This window comes from Mandrillus leucophaeus, unplaced genomic scaffold (assembly GCF_000951045.1).
Source record: "Mandrillus leucophaeus isolate KB7577 unplaced genomic scaffold, Mleu.le_1.0 Scaffold127, whole genome shotgun sequence".
NCBI classification, from domain to species: Eukaryota; Metazoa; Chordata; class Mammalia; order Primates; family Cercopithecidae; genus Mandrillus; species Mandrillus leucophaeus.
In genome coordinates, this window is record NW_012101098.1 from 2,727,318 (window position 1) to 2,743,953 (window position 16,636).

Below are 16,636 nucleotides of genomic sequence, written 5' to 3' on the forward strand. Positions count from 1 at the left end.
ATCTCTCTACAGACACATTGCATTTTTATACACTTTATATGCAACCCATACAAGAAGTCAAAGGAATGAAATGCATGTTTTAAGAGTGAGAACTTTGGCCAGGCGTGGTGGCTCATGCTTGTAATCCCAGCACTTTGGGAGGCCGAGGCAGGCGGATCACCTGAGGTCGGGAGTTCGAGACCAGCCTGACCAACATGGAGAAACCCTGTCTCTACTAAAAATACACAGCTGGACGTGGTGACACATCCCAGTAATTCCAGCTACTTGGGAGGCTAAGGCAGGAGAATCGCTTGAACCTGGGAGGTGGAGGTTGCAGTGAGCTGAGATCACACCACTGCACTCCAGTCTGGGCAACAAGAGCAAAACTCTGGCTCAAAAAAACAAAAAACAAAACAAAAAGAGTGGGAGCTTTAAGTAACTGCAGTCACATGCCACTTAATGATGGAGCTGGCCTCTGAGAAATGTGTGGTTAGGTGATTTTGTCTTTGTGCACGCATAGGGTGGACTCACACACACCCGGCTGGCCCAGCCTCTGACACACCAAGGGTGTATGGCAGATTCTTTTGCTCCCAGGCTACAAGTGTAGATGGTATGTGGCTATGCTGAGTAACACAAGGAATGGTCAGCATGTGTGCATCTAAGCATCCCTAAGCTTAGACAAGGGACAGTAAAAATACAGCACAAAACCTGAAAACTGGCGCCTGTATAAGGCACTCAGCATGAGTGGAGCTCGCAGAACGGAATGTTGCGCTGGGTGAGTGAGTGAGGGAGGTGTGAGTGGGTGTGAAGGCCAAGACATTCCTGTGCACCAATGAAGGCCTCATCAACGCTGTACACTTAGGCTGCACTCAGTTCATTTTAACAAGATTCATTCTTCACTAAGGAATTAACCTTAGCCGACTGGAACTTTTTTATTCTATTAACTTTTTAAATGTCGTTTTAACGTTTCGATTATTTTGCTAATAATACTTAGCCTAAAACACAAGCATATTATGCAGCTGTACACCAATATTCTCTTTCTTCTATAAACTATTTTCCCTTTTTTGCTTTTTAAATATTTTTGTTCAAAACTGAGATCCACACACATTAGTGTAAGCCTGCACAGGGTCAGGATGCCCGGCCTCCCTGTCTTCCTCCTCCACACGCGACTGCAGTGCAAAGTCTTCAGAAGCAGTAACACACATGGTCACAACGCCTTTGAGAATCCCTCCCAAGGGACCTGCCTGAGGCTGCCTCACACTTAACTTTTTAACATAAGGCGAAGGAGCACACTAAATGGTAACAATCAAAAGAGTATAGGTTGCGCGCAGTGAGTGGCTCACTCCTGTAATCCCAACACTTTGGGAGGCCAAGGCAGGAGGACTGCTTGAGCCCAAGAGTTCCAGACCAGCCCGGGCAACAACAGTGAGACCCATCTCTACATAACATACAACAATTAGCCAGGCGTGGTGGTGCGCGCCTGTAGTCCCCGCTACTTGGGAGACTGAGGCATGAGAATTGCTTGAACCCAGTAGGTGGAGGTTGCAGTGAGCCGATAGGCGCCACTGCACTCCAGCCTGGATGACAGAGTGAGACTCTGGCCACTGCACCTCCCCGCCAAAAATGTAGAGTATAGTAAATAGATAAACCAAGGCCATAGTCATTAATATCATTACCAACTATTAGGTGCTGCAGATAACATACGTGTTAGACTGTTATACGGCTGGCAGTGCAACAGGAGGGATGTGCTGTCCTGTGGTTACAATGGCCGTGATGTCACTAGGGGATAGGAGTTTTTAAGATCGTTATAATCTTAAGGGAGCACCACTGTATATGTCATCCATTGTTGACTGAAGCATCATTTTGAGGCTCATGACTGTAGACACACACCCACCCACACACTTTTTTTATTTTTATTTTTTCAAGACAGGGTCTTGCTCTGTCATCCAGGCTGGAGTGCAGTGGTGTGATCACAGCTCACTGCAGCCTTGACCTCCTGGACTCAAGTGATCCTCCTACCTCAGCCTCCCGAGCAGCTGGGACTATATGCATGTATCACCATGGCTGGCTAGTTTTTTTAATTTTTTTTGTAGAGACCAGGTCTGACTTTGTTGCCCAGGTTAGTCTCAAACTGCTGGGATCAAGCAATCCTCCTGTCTTGGCTTCCCAAAGTGCTGGAATATAAACGTGAGACACTGCTCCCACCCCCCCACACACACTTTATAACACACACACACACACTAGTTTGGATACTAATGTAAATCTCAGTATATACATATACTTTATACTCTACATATAAAGTTTGTAAAGTACATATGTATATGTGTATATATATAATATATGTGTATATATTAACGTGTATGTATATAAGTATGTGTATATATGTATATGTTAATGTGTGTATGTATATAAGTATATGTATATATAAATATATGTGTGTATATATTAACGCGTGTATGTGTATATATAAATATATGTGTATATGTTAACATGTGTATGTATATAAGTATGTGTATATATGTGTATATTAATGTGTATGTGTATATATAAATATATATGTATATATTAATGTGTATGTATATAAGTATGTGTATATATGTGTATATATTAATGTGTGTATGTGTATGTATAAATATATGTATATATATTAACATGTGTATGTATATAAGTATGTGTATATATGTGTATATATTAACGTGTGTGTGTATATGTGTATATATAAATGCATGTGTATATATTAACGTGTGTATGCATATAAGTATGTGTATATATCAATATATATGTGTGTGTATATATTACTATGTATGCATGTGAGTATATACAGACACACACATCCTTTAGTATCCAAATTAGAATTTTATCTGATGGATAAAATTTATTTTATTTTATTCTCTTATTTTATTCACAGCACTCTTATTTACTCTTATTCACAACATTGCTGAAGGTAAAACTCGACAGCTATTATTTGTTGCCTGACTTAGCTGTAGATCAAAAATACCTGTTTTGCAATAAGAAGAGAAAAAGTTGTGAAAACAACTGGATGGGAAAACAATAGAAACAATTCACATTACTGTTTCCTTTTGAAGATATAGTCGTGGACGTAGTCCTCTTTAAGGATAAGAAATTTGAAACTACAGAAATGCTAACTGATAAACGTGTTAAATTCAGATGTACCGACTTCTATTTCATGGAACCCACATGTTTATTTCTTCTGCTGTCCCACATTTAATTGATAACAACATCACTACAAGTATAAAAAAAGGAAGCAGAGTGAGGTTTAAGGATGAGCACTTGGGAGGGATTTCAGAGGTCGTGATGGCCACAGTGTGAGCCAGCCAATGCCTGGTGCTACCCTTGAGCATGAAGCAGGCCGACTTGAATGCACGTTGTTAATTGCCAGGCCATGCAATATCGTTCCTAAAATCTCTTAAATTGGACATCCTTGGTTTGAGTTCCCAGTCTTCTTATTTACTTGCTGGTTCCTACTAAGCAAATTAACATCTTTCAGTGAACCCTAGTTTCTATATCTGTAAAATACTGAATAAGTTTGCAAGATAAAAACAGGAGACAAACTGGGAAATTACTGGGTGTCCAATTTCATGTCGAGAGATGGAATCGTATTTATCATTTTCGTCCTTGGTCCGCAATGCCAACGCATTGCACGGGAGCAGAATGACTGGATTTGTTTCTGCAACAAAAAAGGGCAAACAAAACACTAACAGCTTTGCTTGCAGGTTTTCCTAGCAGCTCACCCTCCAGGCACAGTTATCCAAAATGCAGCAAACTTGTTCCGTTTGTTTCAATACTAGAATAATGTAGAGATTCTTTAGGATATTTTTCTTTCCTGCCCTGTCAAAATTCCACACGCTGACGACATGTGTTGTTTCTTTTGAAGAACGGGGCAAATGATGTGAAACGCCATCGGTGGTTCCACTCTGTGGACTGGGAAGCTGTTCCGCAGAGAAAACTGAAGGTACAACACATATCAGTGGGTGACTCAGTACGCCCGAGCTCTCCCGTTAACAGGGACTGCCTCTGAATCCTGGGACTTCTTTATTGATGCCTGACATGTAATTAATTTATATAATACAACTATTTGTCTAAAACCTTTCATAAGCCAAGTTTCCCACTCTATGAGTGTCTTAGTGCTAACCATCTACCTAGCTCCCGCAAAGGCAGGAGCCACCACACCCAGTCATATACCACGTGTTCTTTGTCCATTCATCCTTGGATGGACACTTATCCCAGATTTTGAAGCAGATTTTAGGAGACTTGGCCTGATTCCTGACTAGCTCTGTGACTGCTGAACCCCACTCCTTCCTCTTTAGTGGAAGGCGGTCAACAGGATTACAGAGATAAGCGAGTGTCTAGCACCATGGTCATCGTTCAGTGATGGTGGTGTATTACATGGAGAATATTCTTTGGAACATTTCTGGCCAAACTGCCTATTTTTAAACATCTGGCTTTTTGGCTGGGTGCTGTGGCTCACGCCTATAATTCCAGCACTTTGAGAGGCCAACTCAGGCAGATCACTTGAACCCAGGAGTTTGAGACTACCCTGAGCAATATGGTGAAATCCCATCTATACAAAAAATATAAAAATTAGCCGAGCGTGGTAACGTACGCTTGTAGTACTAGCTACTTGGGAGGCTGAGGCACAAGAATTGCTTGATACCAGGAGGCAGAGGTTGCAGTGAGCCAAGATTACGCCACTGCACTCCAGCTTGGGTGACAGAGCCAGACCCTGTCTCAAAAAAAAAAAAAAAATCTGGCATTTTTTTCAATATATAATACTTGTCGGTTTTATAAATGAGGAGACTGTGCCTCTGAGAAGTTAAGCAGTGTGTGGAACGTTACACAGCTGCTAAGCAGTATAACTATCACATGTACGTATTTATGGGGGTACATGTTATATTTTGACACATGCATAGAAGGTATAATGATCAACCGAGGGTAATCTGGGTATCCATCAGCTCAAACATTTATCATTTTTATGGGTTGGGAATATTGCAAACCTTCTAGCTCTTCTGAAATATACGATATATTGTTAACTCTGGCCACCCAACTATGCTATCAAACACTGGAACTTATTCCTTTTATCTAACATTATGTTTATACAATATTTCTTCATCTCGCCTTCATCCCCCACCCACACACCCTTCCCACCCTCTGGTAACCATCATTCTACTCTCAACCTTCATGAGATCAATTTTTTTAGCTCCCACATATGAGTGGGAACATGCTGTGTTTCTCATTCTGCATCTAGCTTAGTTTATTATTTATTATTTATTTTTTGAGACAGCGTCTTGCTCTGTTGCCCAGGCTGGAGTGCAGTGGCATGATCTTGCTCACTGCAGCCTCCACCTCTTGGCTTCAAGTAATTCTTATGCCTCAGCCTCCTGAGTAGCTGGGATTACAGATGCCCAGCTAATTTTTGTATTTTTACTAGAGACAGGGTTTCATCATGTTGGCCAGGCTGGTCTCAATCTCCTAACCTCAAGTGATCCACCAGCCTTGGTCTCCCAAAGTGTTGGGATTACAGGCGTGAGCCACCGCACCTGGCCTAGTTTAGTTTACTTAACATGATGATCTCCCATTCCATTCGTGTTGCTGTAAATGACAGGATTTCATTCCCTTTTATGGCCGAATAGTTTTTCATCGTGTGTGTGGACCACATTTTCTTTATGCATTCATCTGCTGGTGGACACTTAGGTTGATTCCGTATCTTGGCTTTCGTGCACACTCTGCACTGCACATGTTACTGACTGGAGTGTTCAGTGGTAGTGTTTTCACCTTTGCACTTCAGAGTCAAAACAATGGAGAATGCTTAGAAATGCTTATTCCCAGTCCTCAGCTCAGATCAGAGTTTCTGGGGCTGGAGCCTGGGATGATACGCTGCTTCTTCTTCTTTTTTTTTTTTTGAGATGGAGTCTCACTTTGTCACTCAGGCTCAGGCTGTAGTGCAGTGGAATGATCTCAACTCACTGCAACCTCCACCTCTTGGACTCAAGCGATTCTCCTGCCTCAGCCTCCCAAGTAGCTGGGGTTACAGGTGTGCACCACCACATCCAGCTAATTTTTTTTTTTTGTATTTTTAGAAGAGATGGGGTTTCACTATGTTGGCCAGGCTGGTTTCGAACTCATGACCTCAAATGATCCACTCTCCTCGGCCTCCCAAAGTGCTGGGATTACAGGCGTGAGCCACTGGGTGTGGGCTGACTTTGTTCAAAGTTTTACCTTTTCAAATACTTTATTGTATTAAATTGCATTAGTAAAACAATTTGAATATGTTTTGTCTATCCACATTGGTCAAAAACCAAGTCAATATTAAAACAGATATATTGCCAAGTCTCCCTCTTACCCCCTCCAAGCCACGTGTAGGTAATCACCTTTTATTATATTTTTCTGTGTATCCTTCTAGAGTTTCTTTGTGCTAATAAAAACCCGCATGGATACATGCATTCTTACTTTTGCCACTCATTTATACAAATCTAGAGTAGCGTAGTATGTATATGATTGTAGTCTTGCTTTTTGTATTTGACTGTATAATCTGGAGACCTGTCTACATACCTGGCTAGCTTCCTTATTTTTTTATTTTTATTTTTATTTTTATTTTTGAGATGAAGTCTTGCTCCGTTGCCCAGGATGGATTTCAGTGGTGTGATCTTGGCTCACTGCAACCTCCGCCTCCTGGGTTCAAGTGATTCTCCTGCCTCAGCCTCCCGAGTAGCTACGATTACAGGCACCCGACACTATGCCTGGCTAATTTTTGTATTTTTGGTAGAGATAGGGTTTCTCCATGTTGGTCAGGCTGGTCTCAAACTCCTGACCTCAAGTGATCCACCCGCCTTGGTCTCCAAAGTGCTGGGATTACAGGTGTGAGCCACTGTGCCCAGCCAGCTTCCTCATTTAAAAAAAAAAAAACTGCCTTGTATTCCATCACATGACTGTACCATAGCTTACTTAATATGTCTATATTTTGAGACAGGATCTCACCCTGTCATTCAGGCTGGAATGCAGTGGTGCAGTCATGGCTCACTTGGAGTATCGACCTCCTGGGCTCAAGCGGTCCTCCCACCTCAGCCTACTGAGTAGCTGAGACTATAGGCACATAGCGCCACACCCGGCTATTTTTGTATTTTTTGTAGAGACGGGACTCCCTGTGTTCCTCAGGCAGGTCTCAAACTTCTGAGACTTAAGCAACCCTCCTGCCTCAGCTTCTTAAAGTGTTGGGATTACAGGCATGAGCCCCCACACCCAGCCTCATTCACAATATTTTAATTCAAAGATTGCCGTGTTCATCAATGAAGGGAAGACAGCTTTAGTGTTTTGCAAATCATTTTCATTTATGTGCAGCATCCTAGCGTCCCATTCCTTTCTAACCATGCCTTTATGCTTCGGCCATGTCTCACAGCCTCCCATCGTGCCCAAGATAGCTGGCGACGGCGACACTTCCAACTTCGAAACTTACCCCGAGAATGACTGGGACACAGCTGCACCCGTGCCGCAGAAGGATTTAGAAATCTTCAAGAATTTCTGAGGACAGGAGCTCACATCTGGAAGGTATATCTTTATATTTAGTAATTACCAAAAAATGAGACTGACTCGACCCCACATCCAGGTGAGGCTGCGTTTACTGAATGGGGCTTAACCTCATGCGCACAGAGGTCAGCAGTGAAGCAGAGCAAAGGGGAATGATTCCAAGGGTCAGTGACATAAACACAGCCATGCCTGTGACTCCAGGTCAGCATGTGGTCGGAGGCATCGGCGTCACAGTTTAGAATCCATCTTCTGCGTCAGAACCTGCACATCTAAATAAGACCCCTGGGTGGTTTGTGTGTGCCTGAACATTTGAGAAGCCCAGCTCTTCTGGTCCCTGTTCCAGAAACCCTGAGTGACAGGCGAGCTTCCTTACAGTAATTAACAAGTATTTTCAAAAGTCTCTTAGGTCCCCTTTGGTTAAAAAATAAGAAGAAGAAACGTACCCTCATAGGAAATTTGCTAAGCTTTGAAGATGACTGGAAAGGGGTTTTGAGTCTATTACTTCTTTGAGCCTTCGCAGGTCTGTTATTATTTTTTAAATAATAATAATATTTTTTAGGATCCCTCATGAAATTTGCTAAGCTTTAATTTCAGATGACTGAAAAAGGGTTTTGACTGTTATTTCCTTGAGTCTTTGAAAGTCTGTTATTAGTTTTTAAATATGGATTAAAAAGAGCTTTCAGTTACTCCTCAATTCTAAATTGCTCGGTTATATGGCTTCAATTAGATCTTTCTTCCTGTAACATATGAGCAAGAAAAATACCAGTGAAGCAAAATATTGTCAGTGATGTGTCTACTCATTGACATAGCTTGTTTTTCCCACTTTGATTTCCATTCCCATAATTTTCCTGTAGTCTTCCCAGTTGGCTAACCAACACCATTTGAAACAGACACCAAATGTCACAGTTGCTGATTGGGGAGAGGAACCAACCTGCTGAAAGACGGGATGAATGAGAGCCCTCCATCCTGGGTGGGTGTTTCCATGGATGTATCAAGAGGAAAACTGGATAAAAATTAAAATAATAGAGAACAAAATGATAGAGGAATAGGTGGCTATGACCTCGAGAAAATAACCTGTCTCCGCGGCATGGCTTCACCTCTCAGTATGTGATGAACGCTTTTACAGTGGTGACTGGTTTGTATTGACATGAGAGTGTGTAACTTTATCAACTTCATAAATGCTTGTGCAATCCAGTTGTGGGTTTTAAAAATCATAAGATGTTCCTGAATGTGTTTGTTTCTGTGGTCTACTTTGGGGCTTACATTTTCGCTAACTTGCGCATAACATCTTACAAATTATGTCTCTCCAGGAAATCTTTAAAATGATGTAAAGACTTGGTTTGCTTTAGTATGAAGGACCCGTTGATAAGCCACAAAAATAGAACCTTTCTCTAACAGAGAGCCCTCAGTTGTAAAATTTACTTCAAGAACAAAAAAGCTTCCATTGGATGGATTTTTGTCTTATAATCAGTGAACAGTTTCATTACATCCTGTCCCCAGCTGCCCCTACTGTCCCTGAAAAGGATTGCACACATAGGAATAACCTTTCTCAGTCTGATATGCATTGTTGAGAAAGTATGTGTAAGTATTCTTTTTGCTAAGTGGACTCATTTTTAATGTAGTTTGGCTAGTGGTGGTCAGGGCTCTATTTAATGAATTTTTTTTTTTTTCCTTTTTGAGACGGAGTCTTGCTCTGTTGCCCAGGCTGGAGTGCAGTGGCGTGATCTCAGCTCACTGCAACCTCTGCCTCCTGGATTCAAGTGATTCTCCTGCCTCAGCCTCCCGAGTAACTGGGATTACAGGTGCCTGCCACCACACCACGCTAAATTTTTGTATTTTTAGTAGAGATGAGTTTAGCCATGTTGGCCAGGCTGGTCTTGAACTTCTGAGCTCACGCAGTCTGCCCGCCTCGGCCTCCCAAAGTGCTGGGATTACAGGCATGAGTGTGCCTGACCCAGATGCAATATTTTAATCCGTCTCAGTAATTTTATCAAGTAATTTGCATGCCAAACACATCCCTGGCATTTTCAGCAACGAGCAATTAGGTTCAGGAATTTTATGCAGGAAGATAGTTCTTCATGAAGCCAAATCTTCTCCTGTAAATAGGACACCAGTTCAGATGAATCACTGCACTTGAGGGCAGCTTAGAAACTATGCTTTAGCCGTTCATCTTTGTTTGAATCACCCCACATACCTTTCTGAATGTGGAGGAGAAATTTAGGAGAACTGACTCACTATGTCTTTTATTTTACTTTGTAATAAAATATTTTCTGTCTTGCTGTGAGGTTCTCTGAGGAAGCATGTGGAATTGGGGATCTCCATCCAGAGATGCAGGTCATCATCTGTCGGTGGATACATTTATCTATTTATGGATAAGCGTATGATACAACATTCTTTAGGCTGGGTGGGGTGGCTCCTACCTGTAATCCCGGTACTTTGGGAGGCTGAGGTAGGAGGCTCACTTCAGGTCAGGAGTTTGAGATCAAGCCTGGGCAACATAGTGAGACTCCATGTCTACAAAAAATAAAAAAGTTAGCCAGGTGTGGTGGTACATACCTGTTGTCCCAGCTACTCTAGAGGCTGAGGTGGGAGGCTCGCTTGGGTCTGGAAAGTTGAGGCTGCAGTGAGCTGTGATTGTGTCCCTGTACTCTGGCCTGGATGGCAGAGTTAGACCGTGTCTCAAAAATGAAAACAGGGCTGGGCAAGATGGCTCACACCTGTAATCCCAGCACTGTGGGAGGCTGAGGCGCATGGATCATCTGAGGTCAGGAGTTTGAGACCAACCTGGCAAACATGGTGAAACCCCGTCTCTATCAAAAATGCAAAAATCAGTCAGACATGGTGGCAGGCGCCTGTGATCCCAGCTACTCGCGAGGCTGAGGCCGGAGAATCTCTTGAATCTGGGAGGCAGAGGTTGCAGTGAGCTGAGATTGCGCCACTGTACACCAGCCTGGGCAACAAAAGCAAAACGCCGTCTCAAACAAACCAACCAAAAAAAACCCTTACCTTTGATACATTCTTCATTTCCTTTTTATTGGCCTCTCCTTTTAGAATTCAGGCTTATGGATCCTTGCAAAAAGAATTACAAAGGGAAGTTTTCTTTGTTGTCACTTAGGAAAAGGAAACCTTTGTGTTATCATTGAGATGATCATGATTACGAAATTCATCCAGTTACTGAGAAACTCACAAAATCTTTCATCCTATTTCATGCTAGAAACAGGAAGATTGGAATCGGCCTGGAACAAAGAACTGCACCTAAGCAGACCAGAAGTAAAATGTCTTCTTCACGGCATAAGGACATTTCCACTTTTCTGTGTACCTGTGTGTATAGAAATAGATCAGAGCACAGTTGAAATTAATGGAACTGGCATTATTTAAGCAACTGGAATTCCACACTGTAGGAGGGTTTTGAAAATTGTTTGGTTGTAGATTTTATCTTATCCTTTAGTGTTGTTGTGTGCCTACTGTGATGTCTTGGTTTTTCTCATAGACTTAAGTTTATAAGTTTGAACTGGACTTGTTCGATTATAACCACAAATTGTGTGTGTGTGTGTGTATGCCTGTGTGTATATATAGAAGTCATTATGGTAGATGCACAGAAACTGTGCAGTGATGTAAATGTTCATATTTCACAGAGCCTATAATTTTTATTTTTCAATTTGTTTTTTCAAAAATCTCTTCTCGGGGACAACATCTGAAGGGTATGTTGCATGCATTAAAAAAAAATCATCTCACATGTATTTTATAGTTTGGGGGAAGAAAATATCATGGGGAGGTCTACCTTCAGTATCTTTAGTGCTTCCTACCTGGTAACTTGAGATTTTAAAAGAAGAAACAAAGAGAAAGAAGATATGGGAGCGAATTTATTCCAAGAATCTGCAATGACATTGAAGTTGTTGGAGGAATGTACTGTATTTAAAACAACTTTCTGTGACACATTCAAAAATTTCATCTGAGCTGGATGCAGTGGCTTGTTCCTATAGTCCCAGCACTTTGGGAGGCTGAGGTGGGTGGATTGCTTGAGCCCAGGAGTTGGAGATCAATCTGGGAAACATGGTGAGACCTCATCTCTACAAAATACAAAAAAATTAGCCAGGCATGGTGGCACGTGAATGTAGTCTCAGCTACTCAGGAGGCTGAGATGAAAGGATCACTTGAATCCAGGGAGGTCCAGGCTGCAGTGATCTGAGATTACACCACTGCACTCCAGCCTCGGTGACAGAGTGAGACCCTGTCCAGGAACAAAAAAAAAAGAAAAAAAAAGAAAGTTAATGGCTTTGTGCTTTCGCAGGTGGAATGAAGAGAACGTCCACCTTAAGGCTTTAAAAGACAGTGAAGCTGGGTACAGTGACACACTCCTGTAAACCTGGGACTTTGGGAAGCTGAGGCAGGAAGATCGCTTGAGCCTAGGAGTTTGAGACCGGTCTGGGCAGCATAGCGAGTCCTCATCTCTATAAAAAGAAAAAAAAAATGTTACAACACAGTGAAATTGCAGAAACAGAACACAGCTGCCCTTTTTCATCAATGACCTTTTCTTCACGTGGAGGTCAACTCAGTAGGTGAGAATAATTAGTAGGTTCAGTAGAATAAACTCTTTACAATTAATCAGTCACTGGAAAATGATGTTCAGATGGTGAAATGTGGAAATGTTTTAGACAACTGTATTTTCAGCCTGTGCATCTCACTCACCATCTTGTTGGGATTAACAGTTGAGGGCCATCATTGTCTAAACATGTAGCATGCAGTTTCCCATCAGTTTTACCGTGAATGTGAAAAGGTGAAACTGGTGCTGACTTCGGCAGCAGGTATACTCAAATTGGAATGACACAGAGGAGATGAGCATGGCTCCCTTTGCAAGGAAGATCCGTATATTCATGCAGCATTCCAATTTTTTTTTTTTTAAAAAGGTTATACTGTGCACTGAGATGTGGAGCTAGAAGGAAAAGCATTAGGTCTCATGTTTGCTGACTATAAAAATAAATCATAGTAATATTATTGAACATTCTACTTTAAAAATTATTAATAAAACCATAAATGAAACACTTGAGCACATTTTAAAAAGTACATAGACCCATGAGTCCATATGCCTATTTTTAGGTTGTCTGTTTTATTATCCAGGATTTCATACTCAGATGAAAATTAGCATCAGGAAAGCCTGAAATGCCTTAATTGTGACCTGAGATGCAGGAAAATGAAATATGCAAGCACATGGATGACCTCGTTCTTTACGGACATTGTTACCAGCCTCTAGCCATACAGAACAAATGAGAAATTAGAAGCAATTCAAGAGCGTGTGATGGCGTGAAACCCACTTTTGACCGTCGCGCACATTTCAGCATTTGAAGTGACACGGGCTACCTGGTAACTGCCCATGGCGGGGTCATAGTTTAAATGGCCCAATGTCATGTAGAGGTTAATTTAATCAAAATGAGCTATAAACACGGAACAATCACTATATATAATTTTAAAACAGTTTACCTGGCCAGGCACAGTGGCTCACGCCTGTAATCCCAGCACTTTGGGAGGCTGAGGTGGGCGGATCACCTGAGGTGAGGAGTTCAAGACCAGCCTGGCCAACATGGCGAAACCCCCATCTCTACTAAAATACAGAAATTAGGTGTGGGGGTGGGCGCCTGTAATCCCGGCTACTCGGGAGGCTGAAGCGGGAGAATGGCTTGAACCCGGGAGGCGAGGCTGCAGTGAGCCGAGATTGTGCCACTGCCCTCTAACCTGGGCGACAGAGCGAGACTCCATCTCAAAAAATAAAAATAAAAAAAATAAAAATAGTTGACCTGGGTGGTCATTCCAAAATTTTCTCATAGATGATCATGTGAAACAATCACCGTGCAAAATGTGGAGGAAAATTCATTATAATAATCACAAAATTTGTATCAGAAAAACGTTACAAATTTACTTTGCTTCATGTAATTTTATGAGTTGGCAGTATTTTCTTAAATTGGAATACTATAAGAGAATATCTTTAGGAAATGGATATGTTACAACAAGAAGTATATTGGGGCAAGTCTTGTTTTTCTGAAGGGAAATGCCACCAGCCTGCTTTCATAGGCATTGATAAAGCCAGGAAGGAAATAAAGTCACAACCGAATAGTATACACTGTATCTACTGAATTCTTCTAATTCCTTTGCAACAGAAGTCTAAATCCTGCTTAGCCTAAACATATCTATAGCCAGTGATGGGCAAATTATATTTGCTGTCAGCGTGATAGAATAAGAAGCAGAAACCCCCCAGCAGTGGGGTAAGATTGCGCGCTTCGTCCCCTCAAAATGCTGTTCAGCCCCACTCCCTCTCCATGCCCATCAAACAACTGCACAATCACTTGTTCGTGAATTTCTCATTCAGCGTTTTGTTTCTTTCTGTCCACACTTAAAGACCAAATCATTTGTTTGCTTCGAAGAAAAAGCAAAAACAAGAACAAAAACACCAAATCATTTGAAATCACTACTCATTAAAAAAAATCACCAGTGGAACCAAACAGTTGAGTGGTTCGTGATGTGTTCGCCATTTCTGTGTTTGACCTACGTGGCCTCTAGTTCTTTGGACCATTGTAACTGTGAAACTATGGCTTAATACTGTTAAAGACCCCAAGGCTCAACTCTGTAGCCAGGGTGCACCTCAGGCTGCACAAATACCACACCAGAATGTCATAGGCATTCATGGCTCCACCTACTGAGTGAACAGAGTGCAAGACAGCACTGGCTTGGGTTTTATTTTTGTAGCCAGTTAACTTTGCATCAGGTCTACACAGTCCTTGCAGCCTTTGATTTCTCCTGTTGTAGAGATTTGAAATGGGGTGCCCGGGTTCCTCTCATCTTTCCTTCAATCTACCTAGCATGCATTTTACACACATTGGAGGAGTCGTATGCACTGTTTTTTTCTCTGTTGCTGACGGAGGCAAGAAGGCCTTCTAATTAGTCTAACTTAAAGGAATGGGATTCACTTAACAAAAGCAAGAAGAAAAGCACATGAGCAGGTGTCTTAATGCATTTCGATAGTTTCTTGGGGCGGGGTGTGTGTCTTGGTGAAGGTGGGGGGGCTGTATTTTCACCAAGCTTTTTCATAATCAAGTTTGCTTTGCAAACCTTATGGCCTTGCACCCCGCAGAAGAGTCCTTCCTAATAACAGGGGAATGCCCTGTCAGGTTCTCTGTAAATTATTGTGTGTTGGGAGGTTCTGTTGAGGCTTAGTTTGATCTTCCATGGTGGACACGTCTGTTCTGTATGTAAAAGGCATTACAATTGTGTTTTAGCGGATGGGATTTGAAGCCTTTCCACGGTCCTTATCCTGTGAGATGGCTGTTGAGCTCTGCTCAGCTGTTGTAGCTGAATTCTTGTTTTGCGCTGAACATTGGGCAGCCTCACGGTGTTGCCACCGTACTTCTGGGGCCCTGCGACTGCCGCCGGATGCCGCGCACACAGGCAGAGTGCCTTTGCAGGTTTGTGCACCCCTTGGCGAGCCAGAACTGGGAACCCCGCGGGGTGACCCCACCTTCTCATGGGGGGTCGGGGAGGGGAGTGCCTATTTTTAATCCCGTCTGTTTGTTGCACAATGGAAATCACTGTGATTTGTACATATGCCCTAGGAAAATTTTACTGCTGTCTAATTTATGTAATAATACTGTTGATTCCAGGTTTGTTTAATAAAACTTTCTATCTTTTCAGAAGTCTGAGTCTCGTCTGCTTCTGTCTCCAAACAAGCTGTGGCTTTTCTCCTTTAGTCTAATCCAGGGATGGGCAATTATCTGTAGGGGCCACATGGCAGATATTTTCCGCATTGCAGGACACACGGTCTCTGTTGCACAGAGTGCAAAAAAGCTGCTATAATTAGGCACGGAGGTGCACGCCTGTAATTCCAGTGCTTTGGGAGGCCAAGGCAGGAGGATCGCTTGAGCCCAGGAGTTTGAGACCAGCTTGGGCAACGTAGCAAGACCCCATCTCTACAAAAATTAGAAAATTTGTCAGGAGTGGTAGCATGAGCCTGAGATTGCTCAGGAGGCTGAGGTGGGAGGGTCACTTGAGCCCAGGGGTTTGAGCCTGCTTTGAGCTATAATTGTACCAATGCCCTCCAGCCTGGGTGACAGACAGAACAAGAACCTGACTCTTAAAAAAACAAAAAAAATCCCCATAGACAATATGTAAACAAGCGGGCATGGCTGTGCTCCAGTAGTTTTATTGACAAAAATAATCAGAGGGCTGGATTTAGCCCGAAGGCCAGCATTTGCTCATTCCTGTTGTAGCGTGCGATGTTGACTTTGCAGACTGGCCTCACAGGTTGTTAAAAATATGCTGCCCTCATCATCATGAATGAATAAAATATTTTGTTGCTTACTCTTATTACTCATATATTTGACACCCAGGTTTCTGAGTGACATTCGTAGCTTGCTAAAAACATCCTGCCTTTGTACACTGTAAAATCAATTGATTTGTAATTTTTGACACACACACAGCACTTGCTATCAGCAGAGGCTGAACTATTACACCTAGTTAAGGGTCAAACACAAGCCTGTTTACTTATGACCAAGCTGTCCCTGTTCCCATCTTGGAATTCCCTGGGGAAGGGAGTCTTCCCATGGGCTGGTATGGCTGTTCAGGGTCTGGTTCCGCATCTTCTGGGAGGGAGCACTCGGGAGTTTCTGTAGCACAGGCTCTTGGTGAGTGCCAGTCTAATTTGGAAAGGATATGTGTGTGTGTGTTTGTTGGAAGGCTGGGGGAGGAGTCCTGAAGCCCCCTCGGCACAACAAACATGCTTTGTACTTCGGGGTAAGATTGCTAGAGATTGTCCAGGGTTGTGTCAATTATGTGTCATAGATATGTATTAATATTCAGCCACACACTGTTGGAGCTCTCTGACTTTCCTAGAAGTCAGGCTCATCTTGTATACTTGTTGAAAGGATCAGATAACCTTCTTCCGAGGGTGTGAAGGAAAATCATAGTTAGGTGGACCCCTGTCATTTTAACAAGAGGCTGTCTCGGGTATTGCTTGCAGAGACAGACAGGAATTGCGGGAGTGTTTTGTTTTGTTTTGCGACAGAGTCTCCCTCGGTTGCCCAGGCTGGAGTACCCTGGTGCAATCGCAGCTCACTGCAGCCTCGAACTC

At 42.6% G+C, this 16,636-nt stretch overlaps 1 protein-coding gene across 1 annotated transcript in view; it reads left to right on the forward strand.

Moving 5' to 3' along the window:
- Nucleotides 1-15,203, forward strand: part of PRKX (protein kinase, X-linked) — a 116,974-nt gene extending 101,771 nt beyond the window's left edge. The window contains exons 7-9 of the mRNA XM_011972106.1: nucleotides 3,875-3,952; nucleotides 7,394-7,542; nucleotides 10,736-15,203. Coding sequence (XP_011827496.1) covers nucleotides 3,875-3,952; nucleotides 7,394-7,519 — 204 coding nt within the window. The 3' untranslated portion in view covers nucleotides 7,520-7,542; nucleotides 10,736-15,203. The remainder of the gene's footprint in view (nucleotides 1-3,874; nucleotides 3,953-7,393; nucleotides 7,543-10,735) is intronic.
- Nucleotides 15,204-16,636: the final 1,433 nt, after the last annotated feature.